Below are 27,976 nucleotides of genomic sequence, written 5' to 3'. Positions count from 1 at the left end.
GTAATCTGTCCATATGCAGCAAGACCTGGACAACATTCAGGCTTGGGCTGATGTGTGGCACAAATGTTTCTTGCCACTTAAGTGCCAGGCAATGACCATTTCAAACAAGAGAGAATCTAACCATCTCTCCTTGATGTTCAATGGCATTATTTTTGCTGAATCCCCCACTATCAACATCCTGGGGGATACTATTGACCAGAAACTGAACTGGAGCAGCCATGTAAATACTGTGGTTAACAGAGCAGGTCAGAGGCTGGGAAATGTGCAGCAAGTAACACACCACCTGACTCCCCAAAGACTGTCCACCATCTACAAGGCACAAGTCAAGAGTGTGATGGAATACTCTTCACTCACCTGGATGGGTGCAGCTCCAGCAACACTCAAGAAGCTCAACACCATCCAGGACAAAGCAGCCCTCGTGATTCCACCCCCACCCCCCTCCATCCATTGCCTTCAACTTTCACTCCCTTCAGCACTGACACACAGTGGCAGCAGTGTGTACCATCTACCAGATGCATGGCAGCAACTCAATAAGACTCCTTCGACAACACCTTCTAAAGCCTCAACCTCTACCACCTAGAAGGACAAGGGGAGCAGATGCATGGGAACACCACCACCTACATGTTCCTCTCCCAACCACACACCGTCCTGTCTTGGAATTCTATCGCTGTTCCTTCACTGTCGCTGGGTCAAAATTCTGGAACTCCCTTCCTAACAGCACTATGGGTGTACCTACACCCAAGGACTACAGCGGTTCAAGAAGGCAGCTCACCACCACCTTCTCGAGGGTAATTAGGAATGGGCAATAAATGCTGGCCACATCTCATGAACGAATAATATAAAAAAGTTGTGTGTGTAAGAACCTTGAGTGTGTGTGCGTGTGTGTGTGAAAGTTGGCACATAATTTATTATTTTACTTAGTTGAGTTTAAGTACAATAAAGTTAACCTGTTTCTTTGTTAAACTCATGAAAACCTGTCCAATTTATTGTTATGATCACAGCAAGTAAGAAATCAAACACTTACTGAATTGGCCAGTACATCCACTTTAAAAAACAATTAAACCTGTTGTGGTCTAACAAGGAGATGGAAAAGAGGGAAGCCCTTTGACCCCTCCTCACCTGACCGTAACAATACTAATAATATCAAGGGATGTGGGGATAGCACGGTAAAGTGGCGTTGAGGTAGATGATCAACCATGATCTAACTAAATGGCAGGCTCGATGAGCCTACTCCTGCTCCTATGTTCCTACGTATGAATTCACTGCTCAGTTGATGGTCTTGCTGCAGGCGCTGCAATGGACAAAGCCAAAAGCTGAGTTGCTAGCCTGGTGCAGTGCAGCTGTGGTACCAAAGTTGCATTAAGGCACTTTGTAAGAGTACTGTAGAGCAGCCATTACTGTGCATCAAGGCTGGAAATACTCTAGACTTGTTTGTGTACTATTTCTGTGTCCAATTAGTCAAAATATTCCATTCCCCAGTACTGACATCCATCACCTCAACCAGCAGAAGAATCTTTAGCTCCTGAGCTTCTCTCGAAAAAGTATATTTGAGATACCTGGCACCAAATTCTGTGCTACCAGTTAGCCCACATCCTGCTTCCCAAGAGGGGATAATTTACTGAACCTGCAGAAAGAGAGTATTTATAAACTAGATGAAACATTCAAAGTTTATGATTCAGAAAGGAAGTGAAAAAAGAAATGTGAGAAGCAGAGAGAGCATATGAGAAGAGACTGGCAGCTAACATAAAGGGAAATTCAAAAGTTTTCTACAGGCATATAAATAGTAAAAGGGTGGTAAGAGGAGGAGTAGGTACCAAAAAGGGGATTTATGCATGGAGGCAGAGGGCATGGCTGGGGTACTAAGTAAGTACTTTGCATCTTCCTTTACCAAGGAAGAAGATGCTGCCCAAGGGGAGACGGTGGCATAGTGGTGTTGTCACTGGACTAGTAACCTGAAGACCCAGGGTATTGCTCTGGGGACATGGGTTCAAATCCCACCACAGCAGAAGGTGGAATTTGAATTCAATTAATTAAAAAATCTAGAATTAAAAAGCTAGTCTAATGATGGCCATGAAACCATTGTCAATTGTTGTAAAAACCCATCTGGTTCACTAATGTCCTTTAGGGAAGGAAATCTGCGTCCTTACCTGGTCTGGCCTACATGTGACTCCAGAGCCACAGCAATGTGGTTGACTCTTACATGCCCTCTGAAATGGCCTAGCAAGCCACTAAGTTAGGGCAATTAGGGATGGGCAATAAATGCTGGCCTGGCCAGCGACGCCCACATCCCATGAATGAATTTTTAAAAAAAAGTCGTGAAAGAGGAGGTAGTTGAGACACTAGATGGCTAAAAATTGATAGAGGAGGTATTAGGCTGGATGTGCTTAAAGTTGATAAGTCAACAGGACCAGGTGAGATGCACAATTTCAGAATTTGCAGATGCCACCAAACCTGTAAGTATTGTGAACTGTGCTGATAGTGATAGACTTCAAGAGGACATAGAAAGGTGGCAGAAGAAATTTAATGCAGAGAACTGTGAAGTGATGCATTTTGGTAGGAAGAACGAGGAGAGGCAATACAAAATAAAGGACACAAATCTAAAGGGGATGTAGAGTAGAAGGACCTGGGGGTATATGTTCATAAATCACTTAAGGTGGCAGGACAGGTTGTGACAGTGGTTAATAAGGTATGTGGGATCCTGGGCTTTATAAATAGAGGCACAGAGTACAAAAGCAAGGAAGCTCTAGTGAGCCTTTATAAAGTACTAGTTTGGCCCCAACTGGAGTACTGTATTCAATTCTGGGCAGCGTGTTTTAGGAACGATGTGAAGGCATTAGCGAGGGTGCAGAAAAGATTTACGAGAATGGTCAGAGATGAGGGACTTCAGTTTCGTGGATGGATTGGAGAAGCTGGGGTTGTTCTCCTTGGAGAAGAGAAGGTTGAGAGGAGATTTGATAGAGGTTTTCAAATTCGTGAGAGGTCTGGACAGAGTAGATAGGGCGAAACTGTTACCATTGACGAAAGGCACAAGAACCAGAGGATACCAATTTAAGATGAATGGCAAAAGAACCAACGGCGAGATAAGGAAAACTTTTTATGCAGCAAGTAGAATGCACTGCCTGAGAGTGTGGTAGAGGTAGATTCAATTGTGGCTTTCAGATGGGAATTGGATAAGTACCTGAAGAGAAAAATATTTTCTGGGCTACAGGGAAAGGCCATGGGAGTGGGAAGGCTGAGTTAGTTTTGCAAAGAGCTGGCAGGGACACAACAGGCTGAATGGCCTCCTTCTGTGCTGTAACCATTTTAGGTTTCTACTAGACACACGTGCTAAGGCTAGAAGAACATGCCCCTATGTAATTGCTTGCTCCATTTTATTGAATAGGTTTGTTTAAAACCAGAGTTCCCTGTGAACAATCTAATTTTTTAATGTGGGAACTTCTTTATAACTTAGGTGACGGATGTAAAAGAAAAACTTAAGAAGGCAAAGAAATTTTGGTCGACCCTCCCGTACAACATGTGCAATGACAACAGCTCAGCAAACGTGGCTGAGCAGAATGAGTGTTGGAATGGAAGTAACAAGAGCAGGTGAGAACTGAGGCAAATCACAGAATTGTTACAGCGCAGAAGGCGGCCATTCGGCTGATTTGTGCTGCTGGTGTTGGAGCTGCATCATCCAGGCAAGTAGGGAGTATTCCATCACAATCATAACTTGTGCCTTGTTGATGGGTGGACAGGTTTTGCGGACTTGGGAGGTGAGTTACTTGCCACAGAATTCCCAACCTATGGCCTTTTCTTGTAGCCACAGTATTTTTATGGCTGTTCCAGTTAAGTTTCAGGTCAATGGTAACCCCCCCCAGATGTTCAGAATCGCAGAATCACCGAATAGTTACAGTGCAGAAGGAGGCCATTTGGCCCACTGATTCCGCACCAGCTCTCCGAATGAGCAATTCACCTAGTGTCTTTTCCCCGTAATCCTGCATGTTCTACCTTTTCAGGTAACGATCTAATTCCCTCTCGAAAGCCTTGATTGAATCTTTCTCCACCAGGCAGTGCATTCCAGATCCTAACCACTCGCTGTATGAAAAAGTTTTTCCTCATGTTACTTTTGCTTCTTTTGCCAATCACGTTAATTCTGTGCCCTCGATCCTTTCACGAGTGGGAACAGGTTTTCCCTATCTACTCTGTCCAGACCCCTGATGATTTTGAATACCTCTATAAAATCACCTCTTAGCCTTCCCTTCTCCAAGGAAAACAGTCCCAACTTCTCCAATCTGAACTGAAGTTCCTCATCCCTGGAACCATTCTCATGAATATCTTCTGCACTCTCTCCAGTGTCTTCACATCTTTCCTAAGGTGCAGCGCCCAGAACTGAACGCAGTACTCCAGAAGAGGCCGAACTAGTTGCTTATACAAGTTCAACATAACCTCCTTTGCTCTTGTATCCAATTCCCCTATTAATAAAGCCTAGGATACTGTATGCTTTATTAACCGCTCTCTCAACCTGACCTACCACCTTCAATGACTAAAGCACATATGCACCCTGGTCTCTCTGCTCTTGCATCCTCTTTAGAGTTGTACTCTTTATGTTATATTGTCTCTCCAAGTTCTTCCTACCAAAATGTATTACTTTACATTTCTCTGCATTGAACTTCATCTGTCAATTGTCTGCCCATTCCACCAACTTGTCTGTGTCCTTTTGAAGTTCTACACTCTTTTCTTCACCTGTTGATGGTGGGGGATTCAGCAATGGTTATGCTGTTGAATATCAAGGAGAGATGGTTAGGTTCTCTTCTATTGGGGATAGTCATTGCCCGGCACTTGTGTGTTGCAAATGTTACTTCCCAATGAGCCAAAGCCTGAATGCTGTCCAGATCTTACTGCATATGGACACGGACTATTTCAGTACCTGAAGAAGCGCGAATGGTGCTGAACATTCTGCAATCATAGGCGAACAGCTCCACTTCTGAGGGATGGTTATTGATGAAGTAGCTGAAAATAGTTGGAGCTAGGATGCTGCCCTGAGGAACTCCTACAGCAGTGTTCTGGGGCTGAGACGATTGGCCTCCAACAACCACAGATATCTTCCTTTGTGCTAAGTATGATTCCAACCATGGACAGTTATCCCCCTGATTCTCATTGACTTCAGTTTTCCTAGGCCTCCTTGATATCGCTGTCAGTTAAATGGTGCCTTGATGTCAAGGGCAGTCAGTCCCACCTCACCTCTGGAATTCAGCTCTTTTGTCCATGTTTGGACCAAAGCTCTAATGAGGTCTGGAGCCAAATTGTCTGGCAGAACCCAAACTGAGCATCAGTGAGTAGGTTATTGGTGAGTAACTGCCACTTGATAGCACTGCCAACAACACTTTCCATTACTTTAGAGTCAATAGATTCATTATGGCACAGAAGAACATAGGAAATAGGAGCAGGACTAGGCCATTTGGTCCCTCGAGCCTGCTTCGCCATTTAATAAGATCATGGCTGATCTGATTGTGGCCTTAACTCCACTTTCCTGCCTGCCTCCCATAACCCTCGACTCCTTGTCTATTAATAATCTATCTAACTCAGCCTTGAATATATTCAATGACCCAGCCTCCACTGCTCTCTGGGGAAGAGAATTCCAAAGATTACCAACCCTTTCTCTCTCCATAGATGCTACCCAAACCTGCTGAGTATTTTCAGCATTTTCTGTTTTTATTTTAAGACAATTATATATCTTGCTTCAATATTACCTGCAGGTGATTTGATACAGTAGCTTTTAAAAAATATTTATCAAACATCAATAAGTGTTCCCAGGCAGTGAACTTTGAAAGCCTAATACAAAAGAAAGCAATAAATCTCTGCTTCCATCTAGAAGTCACAAACTGATTTTGCAGTTTACTCTAAGTTTCTATTTGAAGTGAATTACAGACTCATCTTCTCAAGTAGCTTATACTGTGTGCAATATCCATAGACTCCTTTGAAATGACCATACTGAAAAAAGTTGATCACTATTCATTATAAGTATTCAGGTGTATTTTAAATGTTAACTTGGCTCAGTTTATAGCACTCTCAACTCGTAAGTCAGAAGGTTCTTCATTCAAGCCCTACTCCAGAGTTTGATGCATAATCTCATACTTCAGTACAGTACTGCGGAAGTGCCATATTGTCAAAAATACTATGCAATAAGTGAAATGTTACATCAAAGTCCCATCGGTCTGTTCAGATGGACAAAGGTCCGACGGCAGCTTTTAAAGAGCCAGAGGCTCTTGTGACATGGCCAACATTTATCGCTCAAGAGTAAAACCACCAAAACCAACTAACTGGTCATTTGCCTCATTTATTATTTGTAGGTCATAGTTGTCATGCTTATCTGAACAATAGTGATTGCACTTCAAAAGTAATTCACTAGCTGTGAAGTTTTTTGTGACATTCTGAGGATGTGATGAAGCACTATAGAAATACTAGTTTTTTTTCTTATTGATAATGCATGGCCTTTCAAGGAAAATATGTTTCTCATCAAAAGAGGGCTTTAATCTATATTTGAAACATTATATGGAATAATAACTGACTAGCACCAAAAATATCTAAAAAATATATGTATGTCTGATCATAAAACAAGTGCTTGTTGGAAAGTTTATGAAAACCCTACAGAGCAGGTCTCTTGCTGGTAGGTGCGCACTATACTGTATGCGTTATCAGAATACATTTACTGGGCCAACAGACTATCCATAAATTAATTCTTGCTGGTCAATTTTTGGATATGCTGATCTCAGCTCAATTTTATACCCTGGCAAAACTTTAGATTGATCAGTAAACTTTCTTTCATCTTGAGTATGTAATACTTTACGCATCTTAGTATCCATTGTGGTGTATTTGGATTTTCAAAAAGCTTTTGATAAAGTCCCACACAGGAGGTTAGTAAACAAAATTAAAGTGCAAAGGTTTGGGGATTATATACTGGTATGAATTGAGAATTGATTAACAGACAGAGCAGAGAGTAGGAATAAATAGGTACTTCTCAGGATGGCAGGCTGTTACTAGTGGGGTACCGCAAGGATCAGTATATAAAGATCAAGAGGGTAACCAGGGAAAGGGTTGGCCCAATCAAGGACAAAGATGGGAATCTATGTGTGGAGCCAGAGGAAATGGGCGAGGTGCTAAATGAGTACTTTGCATCAGTATTCACCAAGGAGAAGGACTTGGTGGATGATGAGCCTAGGGAAGGGAGTGCAGATAGTCTCAGTCACCTCATTATCAAAAAGGAGGAGGTGTTTGGTGTCTTGCAGAGCATTAAGATAGATAAGTCCCCAGGGCCTGATGGGATCTACCCCAGAATACTGAGGGAAGCAAAGGAGGAAATTGCTGGGGCCTTGACAGAAATCTTTGCATCCTCATTGGCTACAGGTGAGGTCCCAGCGGACTGGAGAATAGCCAATGTTGTTCCTTTGTTTAAGAAGGGTGGCAAGGATAATCCAGGAAATTATAGGCCGGTGAGCCTTACGTCAGTGGTAGGGAAACGAACTTATTAGCGAGAGGCAAAATGGTTTTGTGAAGGGGGCGTCGTGTCTTACTAATTTGAGTGAGTTTTTTGAGGAAGTGACGAAGATGATTGATGAAGGAAGGGCAGTGGATGTTATCTATATGGATTTTAGTAAAGCCTTTGACAAGGTCCCGCATGGCAGACTGGTACAAAAGTTGAAGTCACACGGGATCAGAGGTGAGCTGGCAAGATGGAAACAGAACTAGCTTGGTCATAGAAGACAGAGGGTATCAATGGAAGTCATGCTGCAGCTGTACAGAACCTTCGTTAGGCCACACTTAGAATATTGCGTGCAATTCTGGTCGCCACACTACCAGAAGGACGTGGAGGCTTTGGAGAGGGTCCAGAGGAGGTTTACCAGGATGTTGCCTGGACTGGAGGGCATTAGCTATAAGGAGAGGTTGGAAAAACTCGGATTGTTTTCACTGGAACGACGGAGGTGGAGGGGCGACATGATAGAGGTTTACAAAGTTATGAGCGGCATGGACAGAGTGGATAGTCAGAAGCTTTTTCCCAGGGTGGAAGAGTCAGTTACTAGGGGACATAGGTTTAAGGTACGAGGGGCAAAGTTTAGAGGGGATGTGCGAGGCAAGTTCTTTACACACAGGGTGGTGAGTGCCTGGAACTTGCTGCCAGGGGAGGTGGTTGAAGCAGATACGATAGCGACGTTTAAGAGACATCTTGACAAATACATGAATAGGATGAGAATAGAGGGATATGGGCCCCGGAAGTGCAGAAGGTGTTAGTTTAGGCAGGCATCAAGATTGGCGCAGGCTTGGAGGGCCGAATGGCCTGTTGCTGTGCCTGTACTGTTCTTTGTTCTAGGGCCACAGCTGTTCACAATCTATATAAATGATTTGGATGTGGGGACCAATTATAATATTTCCAAATTTATTAATGACACAAGATAGGAGGGAATGTAAGTTGTGAGGAAGATGCAAGGAGGCTTCAAGCAGATTTGGATAGGCCATGTGAATGGGCAAGAACATGGCAAAAGGAATATAATGTGAATAAGTGTGAAGTTATCCACTGTGGTAGAAAAAACAGAAAGACAGAATATTTCTTAAATGATGAGAGGTTGGGAAGTGTTGATGTCCAAAGGGTGTCCTTATTCATGAGTCACTAAAAGCTAGCATGCAGATGCAGCAAACAATTAGGAAGGCAAATGGTATGTTGGTCTTCATCGCAAGGGGATTTGAGTACAGAAGTAAAGATGTCTTCCTGCAATTGTATAGAGCCTTGGTGAGACTGCACCTGGAGTATAGTGAGCAATTTTAGTCTCCTTATCTGAAAAAGGATATACTTGCCATCGCGAGAGTGCAACGGAGGTTCACCAGACGAATCCTTGGGATGGTGGGATTGTCTTATGATGAGCGATTGCGGAAACTGGGCCTGTATTCTCTAGAGTTTTGAAGAATGAGAGGTGATCTCAATGAAACTTACAAATTTCTTACAGGACGTGACAGGATGAATGTAGATAGGATGTTTCCCCTGGCTGGTCAGTCTAGAACCAGGAGACATAATCTCAGAACAAGGGGTAGGCCATTTAAGACAGATGAGGAGGAATTTCTTCACCGAGAGGGTGGCGATTCTTTGGAATTCTCTACCACAGAGGGCTGTGGAAGCTTAATCACTGAGCATGTTCAAGACAGAAATTGATAGATTTCTGGAGACAAATGACATCAAGGGATATCAAATGACTCCAAGGACTGCAACGGTTCAAGAAGGTAGCTCACCACCACCACCTCAAGGGCCTTGAGAAGGTGGTGGTGAGCTGCTGCCTTGAACTGCTGCAGTCTATGTGGGGTAGGTAAACCCACAATGCTGTTAGGAAGGGAGTTCCAGGATTTTGACCCAGCGACAGTGAAGAAATGGCGATATAGTTCCAAGTCAACAAAGAACAGTACAGCACAGCAACAGGCCATTCGGCCCTCCAAGCCTGCGCCGATCTTGATGCTGTTTAAACTAAAACCTTCTGCACTTCCGGGGACCGTATCCCTCTATTCCCAATGGGATGGTGTGTGGCTTGGAGGGGAACTTGCAGGTGGTGGTGTTCCCATGCATCTGCTGCCCTTGTCCTTCTAGGTGGTAGAGGTCGAGGGTTTGGAAGGTGCTGTCTAAGGAGCCTTGGTGCGTTGCTGCAGTGCATCTTGTGGTGGAGGGAGTCAATGTTTGTGGATGGGGTGCCAATCAAGTGGGCTGCTTTGTCCTGGATGGTGTCGAGCTTCTTGGAGCTGCAGCCATCCAGGCAAGTAGAGAGTATTCCATCACACTCCTGACTTGTGCCTTGTAGATGGTGGACAGGCTTTGGGGAGTCAGGTGGTGAGTTACTCGCTGCAGGATTCCTAGCCTCTGACCTGCTCTTGTAGCCACAGTATTTATATGGCTAAAATAAAAGCAAAATACTGTGGATGCTGGAAATACTCAGCAGATCTGGCAGCATCTGTGGAGAGAGAAGCAGAGTTAACGTTTCAGGTCAGTGACCCTTCTTCAGAACAAGCAAATATTAGAAATGTAAAAGGTTATAAACAAGTAAAGCGGGGGTGGGGCAAGAGAATAACAAAGGAGAAGGTGTAAATAGGACAAGGTCACAGAATAGCTGACCAGAAGGTCATGGAGCAAAGGCAAACAATATGTTAATGGTGTGTTGAAAGACAAAGCATTGGTACAGATAGAGTGTTAATGGACTGAAAATTGAACGGCCACAAGTACAAACATGAAAAAAACAGTGGGTAAGCAAACTGAACAAACTAAGATGAAATAAAATAAAACACAAAAATATTTTTTAAAAAAAGAAAAAAATAACTGAAAATAAAAGTAAAATGGGGGGCCCGTCATGCTCTGAAATTATTGAACTCAATGTTCAGTCCAACAGGCTGCCGTGTGCCTAATCGGTAAATGAGATGCTGTTCCTCGAGCTTGCGTTGATGTTCACTGGAACACTGCAGCAACCCCAGGACAGAGATGTGAGCATGAGAGCAGGGGGGTGTTGAAATGGCAAGCAACCGGAAGCTTGGGGTCCTGCTTGCGGACTGAGCAGAGATGTTCCGCAAAGCGGTCACCCAGTCTGCGTTTGGTCTCCCCAGTGTAGAGGAGACCACATTGTGAGCAGCGAATACAGTATACTAAATTGAAAGAAGTACAAGTAAATCGCTGCTTCACCTGAAAGGAGTGTTTGGGGCCATGGATAGTGAGGAGAGAGGAGGTAAATGGGCAGGTATTACACCTCCTGCGATTGCAGGGGAAAGTTCCGTGGGAAGGGGACGAGGTGGTGGGGGTAATGGAGGAGTCAACGAGGTGTCACGGAAGGAAAGATTCCTTCGGAATGCTAACAGGGGAAGGGAGGGGAAGATGCATTTGGCAGTGGCATCACGCTGGACGTGGCGGAAGTGGTGGAGGATGATCCTTTGGATCTGGAGGCTGGTGTGGTGGAAAGTGAGGACTAGGGGAATCCTGTCGCAATTCTGGGAGGGAGAGGAAGGGATGAGAGTAGAGGTGCAGGAAATGGATCGGACACGGTTGAGGGCCCTGTCAAGCACAGTGGGGAGGAATCTTCAGTTGAGGGAAAAGGAAGACATATCCGAAGCACTGTCGTGGAAGGTAGCATCATCAGAGCAGATGCGTCGGAGACAGAGAAACTGGGAGAATGGAATGGAGTCCTTACAGGAGGCAGGGTGTGAAGAAGTGTAGTCGAGGTAGCTGTGGGAGTCAGTGGGCTTATAATGGATATTAGTAGACTGCCTATCACCAGAGATAGAGAAGTCGAGGAAGGGAAGGAAAGTGTCGGAGATGGACCATGTAAAGGTGAGAGAAGGGTGGAAATTAGAAGTAAAGTTGATAAAGTTTTCCAGTTCCGGGAGGGAGCAGGAAATGACACCGATACAGTCATCAATGTACCGGAAAAAGAGTTGGGGGAGGGGGCCTGAGTAGGACTGGAACAAGGAATGTTCGACATATCCCACAAAAAGACAAGCATAACTAGGACCCGTGCGGGTACCCATTGCAACACCTTTTACTTGAAGGAAGTGAGTGGAGTTGAAGGAGAAGTTGTTCAATGTGAGAACGTTCAGCCAGGCAGAGGAGGGTAGTGGTGGTTGGGGACTGGTTGGGCCTCTGTTCAAGGAAGAAGCAGACAGCCCTCAAACCGTCCTGGTGGGGGATGGAGGTGTAGAGAGATTGGACGTCCATCGTGAAGAGGCAGCGGTTGGGGCCAGGAAACTGGAAATTGTCAAAATGACGTAGGGCGTCAGAAGAGTCACGGATGTAGGTAGGAAGAGACTGGACCAGCGGAGAAAAGATAGAGTCAAGATAGGAAGAAACAAGTTCAATGGGCAGGAGCAGGCTGACACAATGGGTCTGCCGGAACAGTCCTGCTTTTTGGATTTTGGGAAGGAGGTAGAAGCGGTCTGTCCGGGGTTGTGGGACTATGAGTTTCGAAGCTGTAAAGGGAAGATCTCCAGAGGAGATGAGGTCAGTGACAGTCCTGTGGACAGTAGCTTGATGTTTGGTGGTGGGGTCATGGTCCAGAGGGAGGTAGGAAGAAGTGTCTGAGAGTTGGCGCTGAGCCTCTGCAAGGTAGAGGTTGGTACGCCATACAACAACAGCACCACCCTTGTCTGCAGGTTTGATGACCCTGTCAGGGTTAGACCTGAGAGAACGGAGTGCCTCAAGTTCAGAGGGGGATAGATTAGAGTGAGTGAGGGGGGCAGAGAAATTGAGATGACCAATGTCGTGCCGACAGTTTTCAATGAAAAGTTCAAGAGCGGGTAAGAGGCCAGGGGGAGGGGTCCAGGTAGAGGGAGAATGCTGGAGGCAGATGAATGGGTCTACTGATCAGGGGAAGGACTCCTGGTCAAAAAGCGAGCCTGGAGGCGACGGAAGAAGAGCTCAAAGTCATGCCGAGCGTGAAATTCATTGAGGTAGGGGCGTAAGGGGATAAAACTGAGACCTTTGCTGAGTACAGAACGTTCAGTGTCAGAGGGGGGAGGTCAAGAGGGTATAGTGAATACATGGCAAGGGGTCAGATCAGAAGGGGTGGGGTCAGAGGGAAGTGAAGGGGAAGAAGGATCTGGAGGGGCATTACTCCCCATCAGCTGCTGGAGCTTGCGTTCCTTGACACCTGAAAAGGAAGAAAAAAAACGTTTTTTGTTAATGCGTCGGATGAGACGAAGGATGAAATGAAACTGCGGAGTAGAACAGTAGCTGGATCTTAGTGATGCCGTTATCATCACCTTGTAAGAAAACAAAGGAGAAATATCAGACTGCTCCAACTACCGTGGGATCACCCTCCTTTCTATTGCTGGGAAGATCCTTCTGAAGAGGCTTTTGCCTACCATTGCGGATTAAAACCTCCCAGAGAGTCAGTGTAGTTTCAGAGCAAACAGAAACATCACAGACATGGTACTTGCACACAGACATGGTACTTGCACTCAGACAATTGCAAGAAAAGTGTCGTGAACGAAACAAAGGCCGGTATGTCACTTTCATAGACCTTACCAAGGCATTCGACACTGTGATCAGAGATAGAGTCATAGAGTTATACAGCACAGAATCAGGCCCTTCGGCCCATTGTGTCTATGCCGGCCATCCAGCACCCAACTGCTCTAATCCCATATTCCTGCACTTGGCCCGTAGCCTTGTATGCTATGGCGTTTCAAGTGCTCATCTAAATACTTCTTAAATGTTGAGGGTTCCTGCCTCCACCACCTCTTAAGGCAGTGCGTTCCAGATCCCAACCACCCGCTGGGTGAAAATTTTTTCCTCAAATCCCCCCTAAACCTCCTGCCCCTTACCCTAAATCTATGCCCCCTGGTTCTTGACCCTTCTGCTAAGGGAAATGTTTCTTCCTAACTAACCTATCAATTCCCCTCATAATCTTGTACACCCATGTTCGGTTCTGGGTACTGTCTGTGTGGAGTTTGCAAGTTCTCCCTTTGACCGCGTGGGTTTCCGCCGGGTGTTCCGGTTTCCTCCCACAGCCAAAGACTTGCAGGTTGATAGGTAAATTGGCCATTGTAAATTGCCCCTAGTGTAGGTAGGTGGTAGGAGAATTGAGGGAAGATGGGGATGTGGTAGGGAATATGGGATTAATGTAGGATTAGTATAAATGGGTGGTTGATGGTCAGTACAGAGTCGGTGGGCCGGAGGGCCTGTTTCAGTGCTGTATCTCTCTCTCTCTGATACTTCAATCGTGTCCCCCCTCAGCCTTCTCTGCTCCAAGGAAAACATCCCTAGCCTTTTCAGTCTCTCTTCATAGCTGAAATGCTCCAGCCCAGGCAACATCCTGGTGAATCTCCTCTGCACCCTCTCCAGTGCAATCACATCATTCCTATAGTGTGGTGCCCAGAACTGTACACAGTACTCCAGCTGTGGCCGAACGAGTGTTTTATACAGCTCCATCATAACCTCCCTGCTCTTATATTCTATGCCTCAGCTAATAAAGGCAAGTATCCCATATGCCTTCCTAACTACCTTATCTCCCTGTGCTGCTTCCTTCAGTGATCTATGGACAAGTACACCAAGGTCCCTCTGACCTTCTGTACTTTCTAGGGTCCTACCATCCATTGTATATTCCCTTGCCTTGTTAGTCCTCCCAAAATGCATTACCTCACACTTTTCAGGATTAAAATTCCATTTGTCACCGCTTTGCCCATCTTACCAGCCCATCTATATCGTCCTGTAATCTAAGGCTTTCCTCCTCACTATTTACGACACCACCAATTTTCGTGTCATCTGCGAACTTACTGATCATACATCCTATAGTCATGTCTAAATAACTAATGTACACTACAAACAGCAAGGGTCCCAGCACCGATCCCTGTGGTCCACCACTGGTCACAGGCTTCCAATCACAAAAACAGCCCTCGACCATCACCCTCTGCCTCCTGCCACAAAGCCAATTTTGGGTCCAATTTGCCAAATTACCCTGGATCCCATGACCTCTTACCTTCTTAACCAATCTCCCATGTGGGACCTTATCAAAAGACTTACTGAAATCCATGTATACTACATCTACTGCTTTACCCTCATCGACACATCTAGTCACCTCCTTGAAAAATTCAATCAAGTTAGTTAGATGGACTTTGGAAAATCCTTGAAAAGCTTGGACGCCCACCAAGGTTCCTGGCCATGGTGAAGCAGTTTCATGAAAATCAGCATGGACAAGTCAAGCAAAACAGCAACCTCTCAAGTCTCTTCCGTATCTCCAATGGCATGAAGCAGGGATGTGTGCTGGCCCCGAACCTAATCATCATCTTCAGCATGATGCTGCAGCAGGCAACGGAAGACCTTAAGGAAGGAGTTTACGTACAATTCCGGACTGAGGGTGGCCTTTTCAACCTCTGGCGTCTTCAGGTTCGCACAAAGAAACAAGAAAAACTCATCCGTGACCTTTTCACCAATGACTACGCTCTCCTGGCCCACTGTCAGTCAGACCTGCAACGGATAACACATTTTTCCAAGTCGGCACAACTCTTCGGACTAAAAATCAGTTTAAAGAAAACGGAAATCCTGCATCAGTCTGCACCCCAAGAGGAATATAGACCATCAAGCATTGTCCGAGGGAACTGAGCTGAATGCTGTCAAGCAATTTACTTATATGGGGAGCGTCATCTCGTTTGATGTCACCATTGACAAGGAAATGGACAATAGGCTCTCAAATGCAAACAGTACATTTGGCAGACTCTACAAACGTGTGTGGAGCAACCACAGCCTGAGAACACAGACCAAACTCAAAGTGTACAAAGCCATCGTCCTTACCACCCTCCTGCATGGCACCGAGTCATGGGTCCTATACTGCCGTCATGTACGCCTTCTAGAGCACTTCCATCAGCGCTGCCTTCACAGCATCCTCAAGATCCGCTGGCAGGACTGCATCACAAACATTGAAGTCCTGGATTCAGCCAACATCACCAGCATCGAGGCCAACATCCTGCAACGGCAACTGTGTTGGGGGGTGGGGGGAGTCACGTTGCCCGGATGGACGACAGTCGCCTGCCCAAGGTCGTGTTGTATGGAGAGCTGACCACGGGTAAAAGTAACGGAAGGGCCCCATGCAAACATTTCAAGGACTCCCTGAAGAAGACCCTCTCTGTGCCACATTGACCATCACCAGTGGGAAGCGCGGGCCATAGATCGTGATGCCTGGAGATGCTACATCAGGAGGGCTACAGACTCCTTTGAAACTGAGCGAAGAACCAGCATGAAAGAGAAAAGGAGGAGAAGGATAGATCCAATTGCGCCCAGCAGCGACTACACCTTCACTTGTACCCGCTGTGGGAGAATCTGCCGGTCACGGATAGGCCTGACGAGCCACCAGCGGGCCTGCAACCGATGAGTGCAACCTTCCCAAAATCTTCATCCGCAAAGAAATGCCAAGAGAATGTCTAGCCCTGACTGCTGGTTTGCTCTTAGATTTGTACTCTCTATCCCTTCCTGTCACGGTCTGTTTATCTTTTCCCATATTAATACCCTTCTCTCTTGCCTGGTCTCTGCTCTTTTTGATTTATCACATCTTCCCAAATTTGATCCCTTGCCCCCACTATTTCGTTTAAAATCCTCTCCACTTCCCTAGTTATGTAGCTCGCTAGAACACCGGCCCCAGCACGGTTTAGGTGCAGATCGTTCCAACGGTACAGCCCCCACTTTCCCCAGTACTGGTGCCAGTGCCCCACGAACTGGAACCCACTTCTGCCACACCTGTCTTCAAGCCAAGCATTGATTTCTGTAATCTTATTTGCCCTATGCCAAGTTGCACCTGACTCAGGTAATTAATTTGGTGCCCAGCTCCTCATACTCCCTGTGCAGGACCTCCTTCCTTGACCTTCCCACCTCTTTCGTACCTACATGGACCACGATGACTGGATCCTCCCCTCCCACTGTAAGTTCCTCTCCAGCCTTGAGCGGATGTCCCAAACCCTGACACTGAACAAAGAACAGTTCAGCACAGGAACAGGCCATTCGGCCCTCCAAACCTGCGCCGATCTTGATGCCTGCCTAAACTAACACCTTCTGCACTTACGGGGACTGTATCCCTCTATTCCCATCCTATTCATGTATTTGTCAAGATGCCTCTTAAACGTCGCTATCGTACCTGCTTCCACCACCTCCCCCTGGCAGCAAGTTCCAGGCACTCACCACCCTCTGTGTAAAGAACTTGCCTCGCACATCCCCTCTAAACTTTGCCCCTCGCACCTTAAACCTATGTCCCCTAGTAACTGACGCTTCCATCCTGGGAAAAAGCTTCTGACTATCCACTCTGTCCATGCCACTCAACTTTGTAAACCTCTATCATATCGCCCCTCCACCTCCGTCGTTCCAGTGAGAACAATCCATGTTTATCCAACCTCTCCTCATAGCTAATGCCCTCCAGCCCAGGCAACATCCTGGTAAACCTCTTCTGTACCCTCTCCAAAGCCTACACGTCCTTCTGGTAGTGTGGCGACCAGAATTGCACGCAATATTCGAAGAGTGGCCTAACTAAAGTTCTGTACAGCTGCAGCATGACTTGCCAATTTTTATACTCTATGCCCCGACCGAAGAAGGCTAGCATGCCGTATATGCCTTCTTGACTACCTTATCCACCTGCGTTGCCACTTTCAGTGACTTGTGGACCTGTACGCCCAGATCTCTCGGCCTGTCAATACTCCAAAAGGTTCTGCCATTTACTGTATACTTCCCACCTATATTAGATCTTCCAAAATGTATTACCTCACATTTGTCCGGATTAAACTCCATCTGCCATTTCTCCGCTCAAGTCTCCAATCGATCTATATCCTGCTGTATCCTCTGACAATCCTCATCACTATCTGCAACTCCACCAACCTTTGTATCGTCCTCAAACTTAGGAATCAGATCAGCTACATTTTCCTCCAAATCATTTATATATACTACAAACAGCAAAGATCCCATCACCGATCCCTGCAGAACACCACTAGTCACAGCCCTCCATTCAGAAAAGCACCCTTCCACTGCTACCCTCTCTCTTCGATGACCGAGCCAGTTCTGTATCCATCTTGCCAGCTCACCTCTGATCCCGTGTGACTTCACCTTTTATGCCAGTCTGCTATGAGGGACCTTGTCAAAGGCTCTACTGAAGTCCATATAGACAACATCCACTGCCCTTCCTTCATCAATAATGACATGACCCAGACTATTTACACTCCCTTCCCAAAACTCATCATCCACCAAGTCCTTCTCCTTGGTGAATACTAGAACATAGAACATTACAGCGCAGTACAGGCCCTTCAGCCCTCGATGTTGCGCCGACCTGTGAAACCATCTGACCTACACTATTCCATTTTCATCCATATGTCTATCCAATGATCACTTAAATGCCCTTAAAGTTGGCGAGTCTACTACTGTTGCAGGCAGGGCGTTCCATGCCCCTACTACTTTCTGTGTAAAGAAACTACCTCTGACATCTGTCCTATATCTATCACCCCTCAACTTAAAGCTATGTCCCCTCGTGTTTGCCATCACCATCCGAGGAAAAAGGCTCTCACTATCCACCCTGTCCAACCCTCTGATTATCTTATATGTCTCTATTAAGTCACCTCTCCTCCTCCTCCTCTCCTAACGAAAACAACCTCAAGTCCCAGAGCCTTTCCTCGTAAGACCTTCCCTCCAGACCAGGCAACATCCTAGTAAATCTCCTCTGCACCTTTTCCAAAGCTTCCACATCCTTCCTATAATGCGGTGACCAGAACTGCACGCAATACTCCAGGTGCGGCCGCACCAGAGTTCTGTACAGCTGCAGCGTGACCTCGTGGCTCCTAAACTCGATCCCCCTACTAATAAAAGCTAACACACCATATGCCTTCTTAACAGCTCTATTAACCTGGGTGGCAACTTTCAGGGATTTATGTACCTGGACACCAAGATCTCTCTGCTCATCTACACTACCAAGAATCTTCCCATTAGCCCAGTATTCTGCAATCCTGTTACTCCTTCCGAAGTGAATCACCTCACACTTTTCCGCATTAAACTCCATTTGCCATCTCTCAGCCCAGCTCTGCAGCCTATCTATGTCCCTCTGTAACCTACAACATCCTTCGGCACTATCCACAACTCCACTGACCTTCGTGTCATCTGCAAATTTACTAACCCACCCTTCTACACCCTCATCCAGGTCATTTATAAAAATGACAAACAGCAGTGGCCCCAAAACAGATCCTTGCGGTACACCACTAGAAACTATACTCCAGGATGAACATTTACCATCAACCACCACCCTCTGTCTTCTTTCAGCTAGCCAATTTCTGATCCAAAGCACTAATTCACCTTCAATCCCATACTTCTGTATTTTCTGCAATAGCCTACCGTGGGGAACCTTATCAAACGCCTTACTGAAATCCATATACACCACATCCACGGCTTTACCCTCATCCACCTGTTTGGTCACCTTGTCAAAAAACTCAATAAGGTTTGTGAGGCACGACCTACCCTTCACAAAACCGTGCTGACTATCTCTAATGAACTTATTCTTTTCAAGATGATTATAAATCCTATCTCTTATAACCTTTTCCAACATTTTACCCACAACCGAAGTAAGGCTCACAGGTCTATAATTACCAGGGCTGTCTCTACTCCCCTTCTTGAACAAGGGGACAACATTTGCTATCCTCCAGTCTTCCGGCACTATTCCTGTCGACAATGACGACATAAAGATCAAGGACAAAGGCTCTGCAATCTCCTCCCTGGCTTCCCAGAGAATCCTAGGATAAATCCCATCTGGCCCAGGGGACTTATCTATTTTCACACTTTCCAAAATTGCTAACACCTCCTCCTTGTGAACCTCAATCCCATCTAGCCTGGTAGTCTGTATCTCAATACTGATGCAAAGTACTCATTTAGTACCTCGCCCATTTCCTCTGGCTCCATACATAGATTCCCATCTCTGTCCTTGAGTGGGCCAACCCTTTCCCTGGTTACCCTCTTGCTCTTTATATACGTATAAAAAGCCTTGGGATTTTCCTTAATCCTGTTTGCCAATGAGTTTTCATGACCCCTTTTAGCCCTCCTGACTCCTTGCTTAAGTTCCTTCCTACTGTCTTTATATTCGTCAAGGGCTTGGTCTGTTCCCAGCCTTCTATCCCTTACGAATGCTTCCTTTTTCTTTTTGACTGGGCTCACAATATCCCTCGTTATCCAAGGTTCCCGAAACTTGCCAAACTTATCCTTCTTCCTCACAGGAACATGCCGGTCCTGGATTCTAATCAACTGACGTTTGAAAGACTCCCACATGTCAGATGTTGATTTACCCTCAAACATCCGCCCCCAATCTAAATTCTTCAGTTCCTGCCTAATATTGTTATAATTAGCCTTCCCCCAATTTAGCACCTTCACCCGAGGACTACTCTTATTCTTATCCACAAGTACCTTAAAACTTACGGAATTATGGTCACTGTTCCTGAAATGCTCCCCTACTGAAACTTTGACCACTGGTCGGGCTCATTCCCCAATACCAGGTCCAGTACGACCCCACCCCTAGTTGGACTATCTACATATTGTTTCAAGAAACCCTTTTGGATGCTCCTTACAAATTCTGCACCATCCAAGCCCCTAGCACTAAGTGAGTCCCAGTCAATATAGGGGAAGTTAAAATCACCCACCACTACAACCCTGTTACCTTTACATCTTTCCAAAATCTGTCTACATATCTGCTCCTCTACCTCCCGCTAGCTGTTGCGATGCCTGTAGTAAACCCCCTACATCGTGACTGCACCCTTCCTATTCCTGAGCTCCACCCATATTGCCTCGCTGCATGACTCCTCCGAGGTGTCCTCCCGCAGTACAGCTGTGATATTCTCCTTAACAAGTAATGCAACTCCCCCACCCCTTTTACATCCTCCTCTATCCCGCCTGAAGCGTCTAAATCCCGGAACATTTAGCTGCCAATCCTGTCCTTCCCTCAACCAAGTCTCTGTAATAGCAACAACATCATAGTTCCAAGTACTAATCCAAGCTCTCAGTTCATTCGCCTTACCTGTTATACTTCTCGTATTGAAACAAATGCGCTTCAGACCACCAGTCCCGCTGTGCTCCGCAACATCTCCCTGCCTGCTCTTCCTCTTAGTCTTACTGGCCTTATTTACTAGTTTCCCCTCATTTATTTCACCTGCTGTCCTCCTGCTCTGGTTCCCACCCCCCTGCCACACTAGTTTACACCCTCCCAAATGACGCTAGCAAACCTCGCAGCCAGGATATTTGTGCCCCTCCAGTTTAGATGCAACCCGTCCTTCTTGTACAGGTCTCACCTGTCCCTGAAGAGATCCCAATGATCCAGATATCTGAAACCGTCCCTCCTACACCAGCCACGTGTTTAGCTACGACTGAACCATGGCTAACATTGGGCGATAGGTAGCAAATAATTTGGAATTTCCATTCACTTGGAATCAAATGCTCATGGAAGTGTAGCTGACTTTAGTATCAATTTATACTCCTAATAAATTTTGAAATTTATTTTGAAATTTTGCAATTGAACATCAGTCATAGAAAAAGCAGTCATAGGTTGCTTTCCAGGTTGAATTGAATCTGAGAAGGTGCCCAGAGATCTGCACACTGAGTTGGATAAAATATATAAGTGGGCAGAACAGTGGCAGATAAAACTTAATACAGACATGGTTAGGTAGCACTGTGATAATGTTACTGGACTAGAAATCCAGAGGCCTGGAGAGAGGAGTTCAAATTCCACCATGACAGCAAAGAAATTTTAATTCAGTTGATTAAATAAATCTGGAATAAAAAGCTATTATCTGGTTCATTAATGTCCTTCAGGGAAAGAAATCAGCCATCCTTACCCAGTCTGGCCTATACGTGACTCCAGACCCGCAGTAATGTGGTTGACTCTTAACTGCCCTCTGAAGTGGCCTCGCAAGCAACTGCAGTTGTATCAAACTGCTATGCAAAACTGATCATCAATAACATCAGAATTGTATTCCACCACAATCTGTAACTTCATGGCCTGGCATATTGCTCACTCTACCATTGCCATCAAGCCAGAGGATCAACCCTGGTTCAATAAGCAGTAAAGAGCATGTCAGGAGCAGCAGCAGGCACACTGTAACTGAATTGCCAACCTGATGAAGCTACAACACAGGACTACATGCATGCTAATCAGTGGAAGCATCTTGCTATAGACAGAGCTAAACGATTCCATAATCAACAGATCAGATCAAAGTTCTGCATAGCCAGTCATGAATGTAGTGGACAAGTGAATAATTATCAGGAGGAGGGGGGTACTGGGCAGGCAATACAGCCTTCTGGACTCTCGCTCTTTGCTGCAGAGAACAGTGTCAATCCCCCTCACTATACTGTCCCCTACTACCACTACATTCCTTTTTGCTTCCCCCCACTTGAATGGCTTCCTGTACCACGGTGCCACAGTCAGTTAGCCCATCCACCCTGTTGCCCCCACTCTTATCTAAACAAGCTGAACAAACCTCAAACCTGTTGGACAAATGCTATTTACGTGCCAGTAGAAGATTTTTGCATTTCTTTTTATGTCAACTGCTATTCTATTCTCATATTCTCTTTGCCAGTCTTATTTTCCTGTTCACTTCCTCTCTCAACTTATTCTTTTTGGCCTGGGTCTCACTTGATGAATTCACCTGACCTGCATCATAACCCTGTTTTTTTTTTGTTTCATCACATCCTCAGTCTCCCTCGTCATCCAAGGAGCCCTGGCTTTGGTTCCCTTACCTTTTGCCTCTGTTGACATGTGCCTAGCTTGTACATGAAACATCTCCTCCCTAAAGATCATCCATTGTTCTGTTACAGTTTTTCCTGTCCATCTTTAGTCCCATATTACCCTGGCTAGATCTGCTCATCCCATTTAAGTTAGCCCTCTTCCAGTTTGCAAATTCTACTTTAAATTGTTCCTTGCTCTTCTCCATTACTAATCCAAACCTTATGATACAATGATCACTCTTAACTCAATTATTCTCCCATAGACACTGGGTCCACTTGGCCCACTTCATTCCTCAGCACCAGATCCAGAAATGCATCCTTCCTCATTGGACTGAGAACATTCTGGTCAAGGATGTTCTTGTATCAGAAATTCCTCCCCCTCCTTCCCCTTTATTCGAACAGTATCCCAATTGATATTTGGCTAATAAGAGTCACCAAGTATCACCACTCTATAGTTCTTGCACCTGATTTCCCTGCAGATTTGCTCCTCTATCTCTCTCACTATTTGGAAGCCTATAGAATACCCCTAGTAACGTGATCAAACCCTTATTAACTCTAACCAAATGGATTCTGTCTTTGCCCCCTCAAGGACATCCGCTTTTTCCAACACGACAGAGTCTTCCCTAATCAGTACTGCCTCCCCAACTGCCTTTTTTCCCATCCCTATCTTTTCTGAACATGTTGTATCCTTGAATATTAAGTACCCAGTCCTCACCATTCTAAAGCCATATTTGTTAATGACACTACATCATATTCCCACACGACTATTTGTGCTTGTAGCTCACCAACTTTATTCACCACATTTTGTGTGTTTACATACATGCATTGTAAACCTGTCCTTGTATACATTATAGTCCTTCTTAATGTGCTCCTATCTAATACGGTAATACTTCCTTTTCTAGTATTATCCAACACACACACACTCCTTTCTGCACCTTATTCTTCTTTTCTCCTTCTATCTGCTGGTCCCATCCCACTGCTAATTTAGTTTAAACCCTCCTCAACCATACAGGTGAATCTCCCTGCGAGGACATTGGTCCCAGTCCTGTTGAAGTGCAACCCGAGTCTTTTGAATAGGTGCTTCCTGCCCCAGAACTGGTCCCAAGGCCCCATGAATCTGAAGCCCTCCCTCCTGCATCATGCCTGAAGTCATGCATTGATCCTCCCTATTTTTCCATTTCTGCTTATGGTAGCATGTGGCACTGGGAGTAAATCCAGAGATTACTCCCTTAGAGATTCTACTTTTTAAACTTGCTCCCTAACTCCTGAAAATCTTAACGTAGGACCACAGAACCTGCTTTCTCTATGTTGTTGGTGCTGACGTGTACCACAACCTCTGGCTGACTCCCCACGCAGAATATTCTGCACCCTCTCTGATGTCCTTTACCCTGGTGCCAGGGAAGCAACACACCATGTGGGGTTCATGATGAGAGTTACAGATATGCCTGTCTGTCCCTGTAACTATGGAATCTCCTATTACGACTGCATTTCTATTCTTTGCCATTTCCTCCTGTGCAGTCCCTTGCCCATTGGTGCCTTGGTGCGAACTGCACCCCTTCAAAGTGTCATCACTCCCAGCCGGCCCCAATGCTGAGTATCGGTTTGTGACAGGCACTCACCCCAAAGACTCCCACACCTCCTGACTCTTCCGGATGGCCTCTCATCTACTAAGCTGATCTTAATTAATTTAACTAGTTAAACTATAAGTTTAGTTCAGCATTTTATAGCTTCCCGTTCCTAGTTCAAACCACTGCCCTAGTTTTCTTTTTGATAAACCTGATGGTCACCAACCAGACACTTACCTGCTGTCCTCTGAAGTCACTCCCTGCTTTTTTTAGAAATACACCGAGCAGGTCTGCGCTGTGCCCATGTGCGTGCATTCTCTCTCTCTCTCTCTCTCTCTCTCTCTCTCTCTCTCTCTCACTCATTCTCTGCCATCGCTGCTGGTGTCTCCGATCAGGTCCACGTTGTTCCCTTGCACGTGCAGTCTCTGTCTCTACTGCTGGTACCTCCAATGAGGTCTGCTAATGATTGAGAGTAGACCGATAGGTCATTAATTGGCCAGACAGGATTTGTCCTGCTTTTTGTGGACAGGACATAGCTAGACAATTTTCTTCATTGTCAGGTAGATGCCAGTAGTGGAACAGCTTGGCTAGAAGCGCAGCTAGTTCTGGAGCACAAGAGTTCAGTACTACAGCTGGGATGTTGTCAGGACCCATAGCCTTTGCTTTATCCATTGCCTTCAGTTGTTTCTTGATATCACATGGAGTGAGTTGCATTGGCTGAAGACTGGCATGGGTGATGATGGGGTCCTCAGGAGGAGGTCAAGATGGATCATCAATTTGATCTGATCCGTTGGTTATGGGATCGTGTAGTTCATGCTGCTTCTGCTCTTTAGCATGCATGTAGTCCTGTGTTGTAACTTCATCAGGTTAGCACCTCATTTTTAGGCTTACCTGGTGCTTCTCCTGGCATACTCTCCTGCACTCCTCAGTGAACCAGGGTTGATCCCCTGGCTTGATGGTAATGGTAGAGTGAGGGATATGCTGGGCTATGAGGTTACAGATTGTGGTTGAATGCAGTTCTGCTGCTGATGACCCACAGCACCTCATGAATGTCCCGTTTTGAGCTGCTACATGTGTTCTCAATCTATCCCATTTAGCACAGTGGCAGTGCCACACAACACGATGGAGGGTATCCTCAATGTGAAGATGGGACATTCTCTCCAGAAGGACTGTGCAGTGGTTACTCGTACCAATGCTGTCATGGATAGATGCATGAGACAGGTAGATTAGTGAAAGCAAAGTCTCCATGAGGCGGAGAGTATCGTGGATAGCACATATAGAGGTGGTCACACCGCAGGCTCAGACCCCACAGGCAGAAGAGGAATGGGTGACCACCAGGCAGAGCAAGAGGACTGGGCAGGCAGTTCAGGAATCTCCTGTGGCTATTCCCCTGCAAAACAGGGATACTGCTTTGAACAAAAGAACAAAGAAAATTACAGCACAGGAACAGGCCCTTCGGCCCTCCAAGCCTACGCCGATCCAAATCCTCTATCTAAACCTGTTGCCTATTTTCTAAGGGTCTGTATCTCTTTACTTCCTGCCCATTCATGTATCTGTCTAGATACATCTTAAAAGACGCTATCGTGCCCGCGTCTACCACCTCCGCTGGCAAAGCGTTCCATGCACCCACCACCCTCTGCGTAAAGAAATTTCCACGCATATCCCCCCTAAACTTTTCCCCTTTCACTTTGAACTCGTGTCCCCTTGTAATTGAATCCCCCACTCTGGGGAAAAAGCTTCTTGGTATCCACTCTGTCTATACCTCTCATGATTTTGTACACCTCAATCAGGTCCCCCCTCAACCTCCGTCTTTCTAATGAAAATAATCCTAATCTACTCAACCTCTCTTCATGGCTAGCGCCCTCCATACCAGGCAACATCCTGGTGAATCTCCTCTGCACCCTCTCCAAAGCATCTACATCCTTTTGGTAATGTGGCGACCAGAACTGCACGCAGTATTCCAAATGTGGCCGAACCAAAGTCCTATACAACTGTAACATGACCTGCCAACTCTTGTACTCAATACCCCGTCCGATGAAGGAAAGCATGCCGTATGCCTTCTTGACCACTCTATTGACCTGCGTTGCCACCTTCAGGGAACAATGGACCTGAACACCCAAATCTCTCTGTACATCAATTTTCCCCAGGACTTTTCCATTTACTGTATAGTTCACTCTTGAATTGGATCTTCCAAAATGCATCACCTCACATTTGCCCTGATTGAACTCCATCTGCCATTTCTCTGCCCAACTCTCCAATCTATCTATATTCTGCTGTATTCTCTGACAGTCCCCTTCAGTATCTGCTACTCCACCAATCTTAGTGTTGTCTGCAAACTTGCTAATCAGACCACCTATACTTTCCTCCAAATCATTTATGTATATCACAAACAACAGTGGTCCCAGCACGGATCCCTGTGGAACACCACTGGTCACACGTCTCCATTTTGAGAAACTCCCTTCCACTGCTACTCTCTGTCTCCTGTTGCCCAGCCAGTTCTTTATCCATCTAGCTAGTACACCTTGGACCCCATGCGCCTTCATTTTCTCCATCAGCCTACCATGGGGAACCTTATCAAATGCCTTACTGAAGTCCATGTATATGACATCTACAGCCCTTCCCTCATCAATCAACTTTGTCACTTCCTCAAAGAATTCTATTAAGTTGGTAAGACATGACCTTCCCTGCACAAAACCATGTTGCCTATCACTGATAAGCCCATTTTCTTCCAGATGGGAATAGATCCTATCCCTCAGTATCTTCTCCAGCAGCTTCCCTACCACTGACGTCAGGCTCACCGATCTATAATTACCTGGATTATCCCTGCTACCCTTCTTAAACAAGGGGACAACATTAGCAATTCTCCAGTCCTCCGGGACCTCACCAGTGTTTAAGGATGTTGCAAAGATATCTGTTAAGGCCTCAACTATTTCCTCTCTCACTTCCCTCAGTAACCTGGGATAGATCCCATCCGAACCTGGGGACTTGTCCACCTTAATGCTTTTTAGAATACCCAACACTTCCTCCCTCCTTATGCCGACTTGACCTAGAGTAATCAAACATCTGTCCCGAACCTCAACATCCGTCATGTCCCTCTCCTCGGTGAATACCGATGCAAAGTACTCGCTGAGAATCTCACCCATTTTCTCTGACTCCACGCATAACTTTCCTCCTTTGTCCTTGAGTGGGCCAATCCTTTCTCTAGTTACCCTCTTGCTCCTTATATATGAATAAAAGGCTTTGGGATTTTCCTTAACCCTGTTTGCAAAAGATATTTCATGACCCCTTTTAGCCCTCTTAATTCCTCGTTTCAGATTGTGCCGACAATCCCGATATTCTTTCAAAGCTTCGTCTTTCTTCAGCCGCCTAGACCTTATGTATGCTTCCTTTTTCCTCTTAGCTAGTCTCACAATTTCACCTGTCATCCATGGTTCCCTAATCTTGCCATTTCTACCCCTCATTTTCACAGGAACATGTCTCTCCTGCATGCTAATCAACCTCTCTTTAAAAGCCTCCCACATATCAAATGTGGATTTACCTTCAAACAGCTGCTCCCAATCTACATTCCCCAGCTCCTGCCGAATTTTGGTATAGTTGGCCTTCCCCCAATTTAGCACTCTTCCTTTAGGACCACTCTCGTCTTTGTCCATGAGTATTCTAAAACTTAAGGAATTGTGATCACTATTCCCAAAGTAGTCCCCTACTGAAACTATTGGGGGAATGTTCTGGCGGGGAAAAGCAGCAACAGCCCAATTTGTTGCACCACGGTTGGTTCTGCTGCACAGGGGAGGAGTAAAAAGTGTGGGAATGCAATAGTTAGAACATAGAACAGTACAGCACAGTACAGGCCCTTCGGCCCACGATGTTGTGCCGACCCTTTAACCTACTCCAAGATCAAACTACCTATCTACCCTTCATTCTACTATCATCCATGTACCTATCCAAGAGTCGCTTAAATGCCCCTAATGTACCTGCTTCTACTACCACCGCTGGCAGCGCATTCCACGCGCCCACCACTCTCTGTGTAAAGAACCTATCTCTGACATCTCCCCTGAACCTTCCTCCAATCACCTTAAAATTATGCCCCCTGGTGATAGCCCTTTCCGCCCTGGGAAAAAGTCTCTGGCTATCCACTCTATCTATGCCTCTCATCATCTTGTACCCCTCTATCAAGTCACCTCTCATCCTTCTTCGCTCCAATGAG

General features: G+C 45.8%; 1 protein-coding gene across 1 annotated transcript in view; it reads left to right on the top strand.

Moving 5' to 3' along the window:
* The window catches only part of LOC137377454 (glypican-6-like), a 351,856-nt gene that overhangs the window by 288,198 nt on the left and 35,682 nt on the right, over window positions 1-27,976 (top strand). Inside the window, exon 7 of the mRNA XM_068047033.1 lies at window positions 3,452-3,585. Coding sequence (XP_067903134.1) covers window positions 3,452-3,585 — 134 coding nt within the window. The remainder of the gene's footprint in view (window positions 1-3,451; window positions 3,586-27,976) is intronic.

The sequence above is a fragment of the Heterodontus francisci genome, chromosome 15 (assembly GCF_036365525.1).
Source record: "Heterodontus francisci isolate sHetFra1 chromosome 15, sHetFra1.hap1, whole genome shotgun sequence".
In the NCBI taxonomy this organism is placed as follows: domain Eukaryota; kingdom Metazoa; phylum Chordata; class Chondrichthyes; order Heterodontiformes; family Heterodontidae; genus Heterodontus; species Heterodontus francisci.
Note: the sequence above shows the minus strand (reverse complement) of the source record. Positions and strands in the feature narration are given on the sequence as shown.